Here is an 18,169-nt window from a genome sequence, read left to right on the forward strand (position 1 = left end):
AGAAAAGGCAAAAGCAAGGTGATGCAAGGTCAAGTCATCATGTGTAATAACACAGTTTTAAAATCGTGTTGTCTATAAGTAGGTCAGGGTAGTAGGATACCTTATCACTACAGAAAAACATCTCAAATGAAGTCTAGCAGTACCTGGTGATAAATTAATTTCTCGAGCCGTTTCCTCGAAGTCTAAACAGACCCTGTCTGGGCGAAGGAAATCAGTCACAGCAACACCGCACACTTACGTAAGGACATCCATGGTATCCAAGCTCGTAACTATGAACCTCCTCTTAGACAACATGGCGCATGTGTACAGCTGCACTGCAAATATAGACGATACATCCAGTTAGGTGGAAAATAATTAACTTATGCTTACCTAAGTGTAGCACCTAAACTAGACTTTGGCGACATTACCTATCGAATGCGGACGCTCGTGCCTGTTCACTTTGACCACAGCATCAGACTCTGGTCTCTGCGCGCTTACAACTTTGCGCGAGCTCACCTGCTTACAATGAAGACGAGAGAGCGTTTCAGGTCCTGAATGCTCTTTTGGAGTTAGTTTCAAATGATTTGATGTTTTGTTACTGCGGGTAACGTGTATGAGGGTATTGTGAGTTCTTTTAACTTGTTTTAGTTAAGAAAAGAGCAATGTGACTGCGACCTAAACGAGACTTTTCAACTGATGAAGAAATGCTACTCAACATTACGAGAGAAAACCACACACCACTGCATCAGGCGGAAAGGGAGAGAGATAGACTCCCTCCAATTTCCAGTAATTCCAGCTCTGTTAGTATGAAATGTTTTAAAATATTTTTCATATTCTTTAAATGTGTTTTCATGTCCAATTAAGAAATAAAGTAACAGTTTTCATGTGGGATCAATGTAACAATGAAGTCATAAAATGTCAATTTATTTCATTGCATAATGATAACTTAACCATTTCAATGACCTCAGAGCTTATCCTTTTGGAAATGTGTTGATGTTAAAACTAAGGGTGGGACCTTTTGGCCAGCTCTTCCTAACCCATTTATGTTATAAAACAGCATAGCAGCTTTGTGAGTAATATACCACATTATCACTGTAACAAAGCCCAAACATTATACTGTACATTTTGTTTGTGTATCAGACTTTTATTTTGGTGGCCTATGTGCTACAGTACTTGCTGTGAATGAATAGTATTCTATACTGTTATAGTTCCAATCGATACTGTTAAAATTCCAATGTTTAGACAGGCAGCCTATTCTGGAGACAGGCAGCCTATTCTGTTCTTTTATTAACTGATTGGTCCTTTGACCAATCAGATCAGCTCTGAAAAATATCTGATGTGAAAAGATCTTATGTGATTTGTCAAAAGACCAATTTGTGGAAAAAAGATCAGAATTGGGCCGCCTGTCTAAACGCAGACAATGATGTCTGTCAAATGAATTGTGATTTTTATCGTAGGGACTTGATCGTGGACCAAAGCTGCCATATCCGTCTCTCAACTTCATCTCAAACCACAGAAAGGAGGATGGTAGCCACAGCCTCTCCTCCCAGTTTATCCTTCCTGGCATACGGCATGGTATGGTCCGTCATGGTAACCCTAATGTTCACATTACCTCATTCAAGAGTCAACTTGAATAGTAAGCAACAGTCTTTTGTGAACTGAGATTTCTGAAGCTCACAGGCAGCCCAATGACACAGGCAACGCAATTATTTTTTTCATTAAATGCTCTGAAAAATATCTGATGTGAAAAGATCTGAGCCGATTGGTCAAAACATAAATGAGTGAAAAAAAGATCAGAATTGGGCTGCCTGTGTAAACGCAGCCATAGTGAACCAATATCAAAGTGCCTGCAAGAAGCATTTACTCAAGTATTATCTATCATGTGCTACCAATATGGCTACCTAACACATTTTTGATATTGTTACCTTCAGGTACAGGGTACACTTTGAGACTTAATAATAACACTAAGAGGCTTAAAAGGAAATCATTTTCACACAGCGCTCCCAAAAGAAAGTTTCAATTTCAAAGTGACCCATACAGGCTGTTTTGAATTAATTTGCGATGCTCCAGGCAGATGTGTTGTCGTGGCTTCCTATTCTTGAGATCAAAGATGTTAGAGGAGACTTGAGCGTCAATACTTGATGCAGATGAGGGAGACAAAGGCCCATTCACAACTGCTGTTCCTTTATAGGGAGAACTTGTTCTGGGTGTAATGACCACGACCGTTGTGTGGGCTGGCGACGGAAGTTTTCAAAAGATGTTAATATATTGCTGTCACTTATACTTGAAAATATGGAGAGTTCATTGCCCTACGCTGCTCATTGTTGTGATATGAGAAGAAAAAAACATTTATGCAGGTTTCATCTTGTTATATACGGTTCATTGAGATTGTTAAACTATAATTTGTAACAAAACAAGCAAGTATAGAGTAGAGAATCATCCTACCATCTAAACAGCTGTGAAATATATTTTCCATAACCCAAAATATTGTATTTTCAACTGTTTGAAGCTGGTGTACAAAACCAAAAGTAAAAGACGCAAAAACGAAACATAAGAATGTGAAGCATAGAAGTGCTGCACATAGAACAGGTCTACCGCTTCTTAGACTTGCTTTCAATGAGAATGACAGATCTATAACTCACATGCATTTTTATTATTCAGGGATGATACATTTGGATAATAGTGTTTGTGTTTTTTTTTTTTATATATGTGTTTTGTTACTCCGCCTGCAGGTAGAGAGCTTCCCCCCATCTGTCCTAATGTCAGACTGAAGCATCAACATCAACATCGCATCACTGTTGACAATCTGCCTCCTGAGGTTAGGGCTCGTTTTGCCTCTGACCCAGTCATGCCCCTCCGCACCAAGACTGTCAAAGAGTTTCAGTAAGTATACACAGTAAGTACACACACACACACACACATTATTATCATTCAGAAATTACTTTTAATATTTGTCTAATGTTTACTAGGGAGGACATTGAGAGGGCAACCGTCTCAGGCGATTGGAAACACGTCCACGATTTCTACTTGACCACGTTCGGCTCCTTTTTAGAACTGAATGCTGCCTTTAAGGTGGGTAATCCCCATGTCTGTGCCATGTTCAATTCTGAGGTTTCGTATTTGTATTGTCAGTCAAGCCAGTGCTATTTATACAGCATGATTTATAAGGACTTATTGCACTACTATGTCATTTGTATAGATAAGTGTGATGGTAAAATTGCTAAAGCAACCATGCTAATTTTGAAATGTGACTGATCAACGCAAATAAAAGGTGATCATTGTTTTGGTATTAAAAGTTGGTGAATAAAGTATTTCTGGGAGCCAGGTAAAGGGGAATTTGGAGAGTTGTTTTTGAGTCTGTAAATGAATGAAGTCATTTAGAGAGTCGGGAAGAAAAGCACCTGTGCCTGGTTTCCATAGAGAGGGTTATTCATAAGAGCAGGACCTATAAGAGAATGTATGATCATATACGCAACAGTTGGGTAAATGTTTAGCATGTGTCATGGTCGGTTTGCATTGCTTCCTAGAGGGTCTAGGATAATTATGTCATAACAAAGTATAATTAAGCAATAAGGCCCAAGGGGGTGTTGTATATGGCCAATATACCATGGCTAAGTTCTTATTTACAACGCAACACAGAGTGCCTGGAGTGCCTGGTATATTGGCCTTATATCACAAACCCCCGAGGTGCCTTATTGCTATTATAAACTGGTTACCAACATAATTAGAGCAGTAAAAAATAAAGGTTTTGTCATACGGTTTGATATACCATGACTGTTAGCCAATCAGCATTCTGGGTTCGAACCACCCAGTTTATAATTAAGCAATAAGGCCAGAGGAGGTGTGGTATATGGCCAATATAAGGGCTGTTCTTAGGTACGACGCAACACGTGCCTGGATACGTCCTTTAGCTGTGGTATATTGGCAATATATTGGCAATATACCACAAACCCCCGAGGTGCCTTATTGCTTAAACTGGTTACCAACGTAATTAGAACAGTAAAAATAAACGGTCTGATATACCACTGCTGTCAGCCAATCAGCATTCATGGCTCAAACCACCCAGTGTATAATATAGAATATTAGCCTTCCCCCAAAGGGAACCAGACTTGAACTGAGCGAGTCACCAATAAGTGTAAAGTCTTGGCCAAAGTTTTGACAATGACACAAATATAAATTTTCACAAAGTCTGCTGCCTCAGTTTTGTATGATGGCAATTTGCATATACTCCAGAATGTTATGAAGAATGATCAGATGAATTGCAATTATTTGCAAAGTTCCTCTTTGCCATGCAAATTAACTGAATCCCCCCAAAATATTTCCACTGCATTTCAGCCCTGCCACAAAATGACCAGCTGACATCATGTCAGTGATTATCTCGTTAACACAGGTGTGAGTGTTGACGAGGACAAGGCTGGAGATCACTCTGTCATGCTGATTGAGTTCGAATAACAGACTGGAAGCTTCAAAAGGAGGGTGGTGCTTGGAATCATTGTTCTGCCTCTGTCAACCATGGTTACCTGCAAGGAAACACGTGCCGTCATCATTGCTTTGCACAAAAAGGGCTTCACAGGCAGGATATTGCTGCCAGTAAGATTGCACCTAAATCAACCATTTATCGGATCATCAAGAACTTCAAGGAGAGCGGTTCAATTGTTGTGAAGGCTTCAGGGTGCCCAAGAAAGTCCAGCAAGCGCCAGGACCGTCTCCTAAAGTTGATTCAGCTGCGGGATCGGGGCACCATCAGTACACAGCTTGCTCAGGAATGGCAGCAGGCAGGTGTGAGTGCATCTGCACGTACAGTGAGGTGAAGAATTTTGGAGGATGGCCTGGTGTCAAGAAGGGCAGCAAAGAAGCCACTTCTCTCCAGGAAAAACATCAGGGACAGACTGATATTCTGCAAAAGGTACAGGGATTGGACTGCTGAGGACTGGGGTAAAGTCATTTTCTCTGATGAATCCCCTTTCCGATTGTTTGGGGCATCCGGAAAAAAGCTTGTCCGGAGAAGACAAGGTGAGCGCTACCATCAGTCAGTCCTGTGTCATGCCAACAGTAAAGCATCCTGAGACCATTCATGTGTGGGGTTGCTTCTCAGCCAAGGGAGTGGGCTCACTCACAATTTTGTCTAAGAACACAGCCATGAATAAAGAATGGTACCAACACATCCTCCGAGAGCAACTTCTCCCAACCATACAGGAACAGTTTGGTGACGAACAATGCCTTTTCCAGCATGATGGAGCACCTTACCATAAGGCAAAATTATAACTAAGTGGCTCGGGGGGGAAAAACATCGATATTTTGGGTCCATGGCCAGGAAACTCCCCAGATCTTAATCCCATTGAGAACTTGTTGGTAATCCTCAAGAGGCAGGTGGACAAACAAAAATCCACATATTCTGACAAACTCCAAGCATTGATTATGCAAGAATGGGCTGCCATCAGTCAGGATGTGGCCCAGAAGTTAATTGACAGCATGCCAGGGCAGATTGCAGAGGTCTTGAAAAGAAGGGTCAACACTGCAAATATTGACTCTTTGCATCAACTTCATGTAATTGTCAATAAAAGCCTTTGACACTTATGAAATGCTTGTAATTATACTTCAGTATTCCATAGTAACATCTGACAAAATTATCTAAAGACACTGAGGCAGCAGACTTTGTGAGAATTAATATTTGTGTCATTCTCAAAGCTTTTGGCCACGACTGTAGACTAAACTAACTGTCACGGCCGTTTAAAGGAGTGGACCAAGGCGCAGCGTTTTGAGCGTACATACTTATTTATTTACCGATGTCGCCAACAAAAACAATAAATATCAAACCGACACGTGAAGCCAACGTAGTGCATCCAGGCAACTAACAAGGACAGCTACCCACAAAACCAAACTTGGAAAATGGCAACCTAAATAGGCTCCCCAATCAGAGACAACGATTAACAGCTGTCTCTGATTGGGAACCCATCCAGGCCACCATCAACCTACATACCCCTAGACAATACAAAATCCCCATAGATAACAAAAACCCTAGACAAGACAAAACCCATAGACAATACAAAAGCTAACAAACCACCCTTGTCACACCCTGACCTAACCAAATAATAAAGAAAACAAATATAACTGAAGTCAGGGCGTGACAGTACCCCCCCCCCCCCCCAAAGGTGCGGACTCCCGGCCGCAAACCTAAACCTATATGGGAGGGTCTGGGTGGGCATCTCCCCGCGGTGGCGGCTCTGGTGAGGGACGCAGACCCCGCTCCACCTCTGGCTTTACCCACTTTGGTGGCGCCTCTAGAGCGGGGATCCTCGCCGCGGGCCCCGGGCAGGAGGGAGGCTCTGGCAGCTCCGGGCAGGAGGGAGGCTCTGGCAGCTCCGGGCAGGAGGGAGGCTCTGGCAGCTCCGGGCAGGAGGGCGGCTCTGGCAGCTCCGGGCAGGAGGGCGGCTCTGGCAGCTCCGGGCAGGAGGGCAGCTCCGGGCAGGAGGGCGGCTCCGGCAGCTCCGGGCAGGAGGGCGGCTCCGGCAGCTCAGGACAGACGGGCGGCTCCGGCAGCTCAGGACAGACGGGCGGCTCTGGCAGCTCAGGACAGACGGGCAAACCTGGAGGGAGGAGACGGAGAGACAGCCTGGTCCTCGGAGGAGGCACAGGATAGACCAGGCCATGGAGGCGCACTAGAGGTCTCGAACTAAGGACCTGCACAACCCGTCCTGGCTGGATGGTGATTTTACCCCGGCACTTGCAGGGCGCAGGCACAGGACGCACTGGGCTGTGCAGACACACGGGAGACACAGTGCGCAGAGCCGACACAGGATATCCTGGCTCGAGGAGACGCACTGAGACGCACTGGCTGTCTGGAGAGCAGGGCTGGCACCAACCGCCCTGGCTGGATCCTCACCCTAGCCCGGCAGATGCGGGGAGCTGGGATGTAGCGCACCGGGCTAAGAGCGCGTACTGGGAACACCGTACGCTCCACCGCATAAACCGGTGCCTGCCCAATACGACGCCCGCCACGGTAAGCACGGGGAGTTGGCTCAGGTCTCCTACCTGACTCAGCCACACTCCCCGTGTGCCCCCCCAAAAAAGGTTGGGGGCTGCCTCTCGGGCTTCCTTGCCAGCCGTGTTCCCTCGTAACGCCGGTTCCCTTTTCCTGCTGCCTCCGCTCTCCTGGCTGCCTCCACCTGTTCCCATGGGAGGCGATCCCTACCAGCCAGGATCTCCTCCCATGTGTAGGATCCCTTGCCGTCTAGAATGTCCTCCCATGTCCATGAGTCCAGATTGCACTGCTCCTGGTTCCCACGCTGCTTGGTCCTTTTTTGGTGGGTAGTTCTGTCACGGCCGTTTAAAGGAGTGGACCAAGGCGCAGCTTTTTGAGCGTACATACTTATTTATTTACCGATGTCGCCAACAAAAACAATAAATATCAAACCGACACGTGAAGCCAACGTAGTGCATCCAGGCAACTAACAAGGACAACTACCCACAAAACCAACTTGGAAAATGGCAAGCTAAATAGGCTCCCCAATCAGAGACAACGATAAACAGCTGTCTCTGATTGGGAACCCATCCAGGCCACCATCAACCTACATACCCCTAGACAATACAAAATCCCCATAGATAACAAAAACCCTAGACAAGACAAAACCCATAGACAATACAAAAGCTAAACAAACCACCCTTGTCACACCCTGACCTAACCAAATAATAAAGAAAACAAATATAACTAAAGTCAGGGCGTGACACTAACCTATGTGTTAGTCCTAATCTAAATGTGCTCTTAATTTCTCTTTCCAGAAAGATGCAAGCCCTCCATTCAACACGATTGAAGACTCAGGAATCAATACCAAATTCGTTAATGCTGTCTATGATGCATTATCGCTCACGGTATGTAGAATGATAGAGCAACGAATAGCCATGTTTATATTAGGTTGTTGAAATGAAAACCTCTCACTAACTTTGATCTAACATTGATCCAACAGCCTCCTGATGCCCAGAGAGCAGTGCTGAAGGGGATCATTAACAGCTTGTTGAGAGAATGGAAGGGGTGTGTGGCATTCTTATAGTGTAGTGCTCTTTTATTTGACACTCAAATCAAAGGATTCCTCTCTACATAGTAAAGCTCTATTCTTTGTGACTTGAATATTGATGCAAATGTTACATACTGGATGAGAAATGAAATTAACTTCATATTGTCTGCTTTGTTTAGCAGTCGACGGACGAAGGATGACCTGAGAGCGTATTTCATTCTAGTTCAGGTAACGTCATGCATCACGTGCTGCATATGTACACACTACTGGTACAAATGACACACAGATTTGGCTAATGTGCTCTTTTGACCGCTGATACTTAATTCCACGCTATAAATAACAAACTCCTTTCATTATGTAACTGTAATAACGGCAATTTCCTCATTATAAGTGAGGCCGTTTCTGCATTCAAATATACGCATTACCTCCCCCCAGCCCTCAGTCTAAAGGCAAACACAGGAAACTCTTGATGCGCTCCCTCACCACATGCCCCCCTCAGCCCTCAGTCTAAAGGCAAACACAGGAAACTCTTGATGCGCTCCCTCACCACATGGCCCATTGACTCCAGTCATAGCCCAAGCAGTCAGTCTCAGTCAGGCTCTGGATATAATGAGAGCAGAGTGTTTACTTTACACATGACCAACAGACTAGAGGTAGGCTTGGCACCGGCCAAATATGGACACAAACAGCCTGGCAGAGACTCGGTAGGCAGACTGGGAAATGGCTGAGTTGAACTGGGATGATTTCTGTCTGCTAAAAATTGAGACTTTGGTTGGAGACTCTTGTCTCCATCCCATTCATGGTTTAATTATTGTTTCAGACATTTTATGGGGTTTATAGGACCGTAAATTAAAAAGTACGTCTTCCATCCCTTTCTTGCCAACAACTTTTTGTGGTCATTGAGTCTCTCCAGTTCTCTCATCTACATTTAGTGTGAGTTGTCTTTGGGCTGTTGATAGGCTCTCTGACAGATCCTGTGAAATTGAAAGGGACAAGACAATTATTAATTAATTAATTAATTAATTGTAGGGTTTGTATCACAATTAACACCCTATTTTTTAAATGGTGTACTACATTTGACCAGGGCCCATAGAGTAGTGTACTACATTTGACCAGGACCCATAGAGTAGTGCAATACATTTGACCAGGGCCCATAGAGTAGTGTACTACATTTGACCAGGGCCCATAGCACCTCTGATCAAGTTGTGCAGTATATAAGCAATATGGTGCCATGTGGGAAGCAGCCTTGGTAAATGTGTCTGATTGGCTTAGTTGATGTCAGTCAGACCCTTATAATACCAGTGGTATTATTCTCCTCTCCTCTCTTTCTTCTCTCTCGCTCTCTCTCTCTCCCCGCTCTCTCGCTCTCTCTCTGCCGAGGGAACGGATGAGGTCATGTTTGAAGTAAAATAGTCTGGTTTCCTCTGTAATGCCAGTCTTTATTAGAAGCCTTCTGTTGTAAAGCTTTATTTCCTTTTTGAAGTGCAGTGCCACTGCTGAAAAAGCTTCTCTTTGTTGCAGAACCCTCAGTGCACCAGCCCAGCCACATATGTCATCTATGCACACTTACTGAGGCAAATAGCCGTGCTGGTGGAAGCAGACCACTATTTCCTGATGCACTGGTTTAAGAAGTAAGAGTCGGAATTGTTCCTCTGTCTTATGCAGTCCCATGCTTTTCCAGGCTGTAGTTGTTATCCACAAAGTAAACACAGTCCACAGAAAGAAACCATGTTGTTATTCTTTATCCAGGAAAGTTAAATAAATGACATTTTCCAAATTGTTTTAGTAGCAGTTGGTAGGAATTGAGCAGTCATAGCTTTCAAGCAAAGACAATCTGTTTTGAAAGTTAAAATGTATTCCTTGCCATGGTGATAATGCCTCGATGATGATTATCTAACCCAGGTTGTCCCAGAAGCGGTTCAAACAGCTGGTGGAGCGGCTGCACCTCTTCATCTCCACCCGTCTGTTCCCAGTCAAGCCTGAGGAGCTGCCCCCCATGGCCAAGTGCTCTTGGTGGATCCCCTCCGCCACCAAGGTCCTCTCCCTCCTCAGTGAGTAGGACGTCTTCTATCTCCACCCCCACAGAGATATGAGACTGGGGCAATGGTCAGGGCAGGGGGATGTTAGTGTAGTGGTGTGGAGATTTAGGGAAAAGGGGGGTCGGTCTATCCCTTGTAATGGATTAAACTGCACTTTCTACAGAGATTGAATTCTCTTGTCCATATTTGTTTGGTTCTCCTGCCCATATGTCTGGTTATCTACCCATATTTGTCTGGTTCTCATAACCATATTTGTCTGCGTCTCCTAACCATATTTGTCTGGTTATCTACCCATATTTGTCTGGTTATTCTAACCATATTTGTCTGGTTATCCTAACCATTTTTGTCTGGTTATCCTAACCATTTTTGTCTGGTTATCCTAACCATTTTTGTCTGGTTATCCTAACCATTTTTGTCTGGTTATCCTAACCATATTTGTCTGGTTATCCTAACTAGAGGTCGACCGGTTAATCGGAATGGCCAATTAATTATGGCCGATTTCAAGTTTTCATAACAATCGGAAATCGGTATTTTTTTTTACACCTTTATTTAAACATCAATGCCTTTCTTAAAATCAATACACAGAAGTATATATTTTTAAACCTGCATATTTAGCTAAAAGAAATCCAGGTTAGCTGGCAATATTAACCAGGTGAAAGAGTTACTTCTCTTGCGTTCATTGCACGCAGAGTCAGGGTATATGCGATAATAATAAACGTTTGTTTTCGAAATGATAGTTTCTGGATTCGACCATATTAATGACCAAAGGCTCGTATTTCTGTGTGTTATTATGTTATAATTAAGTCTATGATTTGATATTTGATAGAGCAGTCTGACTGAGCGATGGTAGGCAGCAGCAGGCTCGTAAGCATTCATTCAAACAGCACTTTCGTGCGTTTTGCCAGCAGCTCTTCACTGTGCTTCAAGCATTGCGCTGTTTATGACTTCAAGCCTATCAACTCCCGAGATTAGGCTGGTGTAACCGATGTGAAATGGCTAGCTAGTTAGCGGGGTGGGCGCTAATAGCGTTTCAAATGTCACTCGCTCTGAGACTTGGAGTAGTTGTTCCCCTTGCTCTGCATGGGAAACGCTGCTTCGAGGGTGGCTGTTGCCGATGTGTTCCTCGTTCGAGCCCAGGTAGGAGCGAGGAGAGGGACGGATGCTATACTGTTACAATGGCAATACTAAAGTGCCTATAAGAACATCCAATAGTCAAAGGTATATGGAATACAAATGGTATAGAGAGAAATAGTCCTATAAATACTATATTAACTACAACCTAAAACCTCTTACCTTGGAATATTGAAGTATCATGTTAAAAGGAACCATCAGCTTTCATATGTTCTCCTGTTCTGAGCAAGGAACTTAAACGTTAGCTTTTTTACATGGCACATATTGCACTTTTACTTTCTTCTCCAACACTTTGTTTTTGCATTATTTAAACCAAATTGAACATGTTTCATTATTTATTTGAGGCTAAATTGATTTTTATTGATGTATTATATTAAGTTAAAATAAGTGTTAATTCAGTATTGTTGTAATTGTCATTATTACAAATACATTTTAAAAATCGGCCGATTAATCGGCATCGGACTTTTTTGGTCCTCCAATAATCGGTATCGGCGTTGAAAAATCATAATCGGTCGACCTCTAATCCTAACCGTATTTGTCTGGTTCTTCTAATCATATTTGTCTGGTTATCTACCCATATTTGTCTGGTTCTCCTACGCATATGTGTCTGGAGTAGATGTTGTTTGAGGGTCAGAAGAGGTGTCAAAGTTCATGAGAATATATCAGTCTCCAAGAGAACTCGATACTGTTTCTCTTTTTTCTCCATTGTAGATGCAGCAAATATCATTTCTAGCACTCCTATCCTGCCCTTTGTTGACTTCTACAACCCCACACTGGACCACACAGACTTCATGGAAGACTATCGAATATGGCAGACTCAGGGAAACTCTACCAGGTGTGACAGGACAATATTATCAGAGCAAAGCTTATGTTGACCAGTGCTCTTCAATTCTCCTCACAGCCCTTGCTGTTATGGTTCCTGTATTTCCCTGTAAATAAATGGAGCTCCCTCTTGTGTCAGCTTTCAGCATTAGCACAACCGATTATTTGTTTATGATATCAGATTGCAACATCAAATATATCCAGCAGCTATCTTCAATGAGTATCATACACCAAAATCACACAATCCCTGATGAAACCAAAATATTATTTCCGTATGATAACCAAATATTCCCGTTCCTCCCTGTTACTCCTCGTCCCCAGGTTTACATTCTGCCAGTTCGCCTTCATTCTGTCCACGGTGGTGAAGAAGGCCGTTATCCAGAAGGACTCTGAACAGCAGATGATCAGCATGGCCAGGGTGAGACAGAGGTCACTGCCCACATGGGTCCTTGTCATCCATCTTTGACAGTGTCATTGTTTTGCACTGTCAAAGCACAGACAATGCTTCACATTCTCAGACTAACTCTTATCATTCTTCATATTGGCATATTGACTTCCTAGTGTTAATGTACAGAAAATGCATATATATATATATATATATATATATATATATATATATTATATATTATTTTGTATATATTATTTTGTATATATATATATTATTTTGTATATTGTATATATATATTATTTTGTATGTATATATTATTTTGTATATATTATTTTGTATATTGTATATATATATTATTTTGTATATATATATATTATTTTGTATATACAGTATATGTTTAATTTTATAAAAATAATTGATGTATGTTGGAGTGTATACTGTATAGGTCCTCAAGTTTTTCCCAGTCCATCTTGTAGTCAGGAAAAACCAAGAACAATAAGTTTACAATATTTACAGTGTATATCTCACTGAATCAGATTGAAAACATACGCTCTCCCTCTCAGACAGCAGTGGTCCAATTTAAACATCATGTACTGTGGTAACAACATAAGGAGTGGCTCTTGTTATTTATTTCAGCAAAGCCTGGTGGACAAAGTGTCTCGCAGACAGCGAGTGGACATGAGCTTGCTCTTTCTCAACATCAAAGTCCGACGGCTGCAGCTGGTCAGTGACTCAATGGATGAGGTAATACCATTTCCCAACTAACAGACACACAAAAACATTATTTAAGAAGACAGCCCTGGAAGAGAGGCTTGATTACTATTTCTGTTATGCAATAATGTAAGAGCCAATTCATTTCATATAAATTCAGTTATTTCACTGCTTTCCATGCAGTGCATTTCAAAACTGAAACATCCAAGGTATGTACAGTTGAAGTCGGAAGTTTACAAACATCTTAGCCAAGTACATTTAAACTCAGTTTTTCACAATTCCTGACATTTAATCCTAGTAAAAATTCCCTGTCTTAGGTCAGTTAGGATCACCACTTATTTTAAGAATGTGAAATGTCAGAATAATAGTAGAGAATTATTTATTTCAGCTTTTATTTATTTCATCACATTCCCAGTGGGTCAGAAGTTTACATGCACTCAATTAGTATTTGGTAGCGTTGCCTTTAAATTGTTTAACTTGGGTCAAACGTTTCGGGTATCCTTCCACAAGCTTCCCACAATAAGTTGGGTGAATTTTGGCCCATTCCTCCTGAGGAGCTGGTGTAACTGAGTCAGGTTTGTAGGCCTCCTTGCTCGCACACACTTTCAGTTCTGCCCACAAATTTTCTATAGGATTGAGGTCAGGGCTTTGTAATGGCCACTCCAATACCTTGACTTTGTTGTCCTTAAGCCATTTTACCACAACTTTGGAAGTATGCTTGGGTTCGTTGTCCATTTGGAAGACCCATTTGTGACCAAGCTTTAACTTCCTGACTGATGTCTTGAGATGTTGCTTCAATATATCCACATAATTTTTCTTCCTCACTATGCCATCTATTTTGTGCACCAGTCCCTCTTGCAGTCCCTCCTGCAGCAAATCACCCCCACAACATGATGCTGCCACCCCCGTGCTTCACGGTTGGGTTGGTGTTCTTCGGGCTTGCAAGCCTCCCCCCTTTTCATCCAAACATAACGATGCCCATTATGGCCAAACAGTTCTATTTTTGTTTAATCAGACCAGAGGACATTTCTCCAAAAAGTACGATCTTTGTCCCCATGTGCAGTTGCAAACCGTAGTCTGGCTTTTTTTATGGCGGTTTTGGAGCAGTGGCTTCTTCCTTGCTGAGTGGCCTTTCAGGTTATGTCGATATAGGACTCGTTTTACTGTGGATATAGATACTTTTGTACCTGTTTCCTCCAGCATCTTCACAAGGTCCTTTGCTGTTGTTCTGGGATTGATTTGCACTTTTCGCACCAAAGTACGTTCATCTCCAGGAGACAGAACGCGTCTCCTTCCTGAGCGGTATGACGGCTGCGTGGTCCCATGGTGTTTATTCTTGCTTACTATTGTTTGTACAGATGAACGTGGTACCTTCATGCGTTTGGAAATTGCTCCCAAGGATGAACCAGACTTGTGGAGGTCTACAATTTTTTTCTGAGGTCTTGGCTGATTTCTTTAGATTTTCCCATGATGTCAAGCAAAGAGGCACTGAGTTTGAAGGTAGGCCTTGAAATACATCCACAGGTACACCTCCAATTGACTCAAATGATGTCAATTAGCCTATCAGAAGCTTCTAAAACCTTCTGACCCACTGGAATTGTGATACAGTGAATTATAGGTGAAATAATCTGTCTGTAAACAATTGTTGGAAAAATGACTTGTGTCATGCACAAAGTAGATGTCCTAACTGACTTGCCAAAACTATAGTTTGTTAACAAGACATTTGTGGAGTGGTTGAAAAACAAGTTTAAACTTCAACTGTATAAGTTCAGACATGTGGCATGCCTTGTTCTGATAAGTTTAAGAAAGTTGGCCACAGCTTAACTTGCTCTCCTGCTTTTAGCTGACTAGAAATCGAGCAGACTTGAAGAAGAAGCTGAAAGTGTCGTTTGTGGGGGAGGCTGGTTTAGACATGGGTGGTCTGACCAAGGAGTGGTTTCTCCTTCTCGTCCGACAGATCTTTCACACAGACTACGGTGAGACATATGGGACAAACAGATCAGGTATATGTGTTGCCATATAGATACAGATGTTACAGCTGTTTTTTTTGCAACAATGCTATTTTCTCTATAGATAACAGTATACGTCCAGGAGATGTATTTCTCCTTTAGCCCTGGCTTTCTATTCTTCATCCTACAGTCTCAACCAGTACCCAGACTAAGAATGCTGACCTGTTAATTAAGAAAAAAAGTCAAATGTATGATCTTCATGTTCTGGGACAGATGTGTAGCATTGCAATAGATGACCATTCTATTTACAGTAACTCCCATTTGGTCTGGGACCTAGCAGTCCAAAAAACTAAATTCCCATGTACTCTATTCAGAACATTTGTTATCTGTCTTTGACCGGAGGCCTGTGTTTTATGTCTATGTCATGTCTGGGTGGAGTTGTGTTTAAGCAGAGTGTATTTGTGTCTCCTCTCTGCAGGCATGTTTACGTTCTTCAAGGATTCCCACTGTCACTGGTTCAGCAGCTGGAAGTGTGACAACTACTCCGAGTTCCGATTGGTCGGAGTCGTATCCTTTTGTACCATACCGTGATTTACGGTACTGTGTAGCCCTTCGCGAACTGTAAACAGATTCTCAACGTACAGCTGGAGTCCTCATGTTGTACTCTGTAACTGGCGCCTGGAGTTTTAGTCAGGTCACGTAGTGAGGAAGAACTCCTGGGAATCTTTGCACATTTACCATAGATACTCCGAGGTTCTCCACTCTCCCTATGCCAGGTTAATTGCTGCTTTGCAGATGATAGCTTTAGTTTTAGAACTATAATTTTGTGGGAATTTTTCAGTTTGTCATCTTCTAAACTGAAGAGACTCTGCAGTGCTTTTCTATTTGGCACATTGTAATCTGATGTAATCTAATAGAATAACTAAAGCATGCAGAATATGAATGTGTTAAGTTACTGGGTCGTTCCACGAATAGAGTGCGTGTCTTTTATATCCTTGTGACAGAGTGTTTATTTAGATCAAAAACTAAATGTAACAGCTAGATCATATACACCTACACTCTAACTAAACTAAATCATGTTAACATTTCAATAGTAGTTGGTTTTCATTCAAATCATTTAGTTGTTTTCTCATAAAATCTCCATTTTGACATGTCCTACTTCATGTTTGTCAGATTTCTTTGAAGATTAGAGCCCACTTAAGACCCACATTTTCCCAGGTTTTCACCATAATTGTAAAGCCCTAGTTGTGAAATGAACTATTTTTAGTATGGTACAACTATTCGTTTTAAAATTATTTTTTTCATAAGAAACATTGAACATCGAATAGTTAAATCATAGTTTAAAAGCAGGTGAGCTGTTTCTACTCTTCTTGGCCAACTTCTGGTGTTTTGTGGTGAAAAACCCTGTTACCCATAGATGTTTTAAGTACACTGAGGGGGGGGGGGGGGGGGGGGGGTTGCATTCAATTGCCCCTCGCTGTTGTACACAACAAGCTTCCATTCCCCCTGTCACAAGGGGATTTATGGCTGATTTAAGATGACCTTGTCAACCTTGTTACAGTAAACCCTGTTACTTTAATTGTCACCTTTTATAGTCATTTTTATTAGTTGAACCTATGTAGATGGGAAAATATGTTTGTTGTGATGTTGACCATGGGCTCTTTATGACAGAATGCTAATGGTGCCACGAGAACCACAGCAAATATTGAGATGAGTGAGATGCACGACTTCGCTCTCACACAGTCACGCACAGTATCTGTTCACATCTCGCTGTTCACAGTGTGGTAGCCACGTTTCCACACTCTTAGTTGTTGCGGAAATTGACCAACTATGCTGTTTACTTTCTGCATCTACGTTATATCGCTGAGTCTACTTTTAAAATTTGATGAAATACAGTACCAGTCAAAAGTTTGGACACACCTATTCATTCAAAGGTTTTTCTTTATTTTTACTATTTTCTAATATTGTAGAATAATAGTGAAGACATCAAAACTTTGAAATAACACATATGGAATCATGTAGTAACCAAAAAAGTGTTAAACAAATTCTTCAAAGTAGCCACCTTTTGCCTTGATGACAGCTTTGCACACGCTTGGCACTCTCTCAACCAGCTTCATGAGGAATGCTTTTTCAACAGTCTTGAAGGAGTTCCCACATATGGTGAGCACTTGTTGGCTGCTTTTTCTTCATCCCAAACCATCTCAATTGGGGCAGCAGGTAGCCTAGTGGTTAGAGTGTTGGACTAGTAACCAGAAGGTTGCTAGATTGAATCCCCGAGCTGACAAGGGAAAAATCTGTTGTTCTGCCCCTGAAAAAGGCAGTTAACCCACTGTTCCTAGGCCATCGTTGTAAATAAGAATTTGTTCTTAACTGACTTGCCTAGTTAAATAAAGGTTAAAAAAATATATATAATTGGGTTGTGGACGGGTGATTGTGGAAGCAAGGTCATCTGATGCAGCACTCCATCACGCTCCTTCTTGGTCAAAAATCCCTTACACAGCCTGGAGGTGTGTTGGATCATTGTCCTGTTGAAAAACAAATGATAGTCCCACCAAGCGCAAACTAGATGGGATGGCGTATCGCTGCAGAGTGCTGTGGTAGCCATGCTGTTTAAGTGTGCCTTGAATTCTAAATAAATCACAGACAGTGTCACCAGCAAAGGACCCCCACACCATCACACCTCCTCCTCCATGCTCCACGGTGGGAACCACACATGCGGAGATCATCCGTTCACCTACTCCGTTCACCTACCGACACAGCAGTTGGAACCAAAAATTGCACATTTAGACTCATTAGACCAAAGGACGGATTTCCACCAGTCTAATGTCCATTGCTCATGTTTCTTGGACCAAGCAAGTCTCTTCTTCTTATTGGTGTCCTTTAGTAGTGGTTTCTTTGCAGCAATTCGACCATGAAGGCCTGATTCACGCGGTCTCCTCTGAACAGTTGATATTGAGATGTGTCTGTTACTTGAACTGTGTGAAGCATTTATTTGGGCTGCAATTTCTGAGGATGGTAACTCTAATGAACTTATCCTCTGCAGCAGAGGTAACTCTGGGTCTTCTTTTCCTGTGGTGTTCCTCATGAGAGCCAGTTTCATCATGGCGCTTGATGGTTTTTGCGACTGCACTTGAAGAA

The 18,169-nt window shown here is 42.3% G+C and overlaps 1 protein-coding gene across 1 annotated transcript in view; it reads left to right on the forward strand.

Annotated features, from left to right (window-relative positions):
- The first annotated feature begins 683 nt into the window (after window positions 1-683).
- Window positions 684-18,169, forward strand: part of LOC120046146 (probable E3 ubiquitin-protein ligase HECTD2) — a 40,250-nt gene continuing 22,764 nt past the window's right edge. Inside the window, exons 1-14 of the mRNA XM_038991146.1 lie at window positions 684-779; window positions 1,437-1,554; window positions 2,712-2,862; window positions 2,949-3,051; window positions 7,759-7,848; window positions 7,944-8,008; window positions 8,174-8,219; window positions 9,513-9,622; window positions 9,894-10,042; window positions 11,873-11,996; window positions 12,305-12,401; window positions 13,008-13,115; window positions 14,926-15,058; window positions 15,510-15,598. Coding sequence (XP_038847074.1) covers window positions 684-779; window positions 1,437-1,554; window positions 2,712-2,862; window positions 2,949-3,051; window positions 7,759-7,848; window positions 7,944-8,008; window positions 8,174-8,219; window positions 9,513-9,622; window positions 9,894-10,042; window positions 11,873-11,996; window positions 12,305-12,401; window positions 13,008-13,115; window positions 14,926-15,058; window positions 15,510-15,598 — 1,479 coding nt within the window. The remainder of the gene's footprint in view (window positions 780-1,436; window positions 1,555-2,711; window positions 2,863-2,948; window positions 3,052-7,758; window positions 7,849-7,943; window positions 8,009-8,173; window positions 8,220-9,512; window positions 9,623-9,893; window positions 10,043-11,872; window positions 11,997-12,304; window positions 12,402-13,007; window positions 13,116-14,925; window positions 15,059-15,509; window positions 15,599-18,169) is intronic.

Source organism: Salvelinus namaycush, chromosome 4, assembly GCF_016432855.1.
Source record: "Salvelinus namaycush isolate Seneca chromosome 4, SaNama_1.0, whole genome shotgun sequence".
Lineage (NCBI taxonomy): Eukaryota > Metazoa > Chordata > Actinopteri > Salmoniformes > Salmonidae > Salvelinus > Salvelinus namaycush.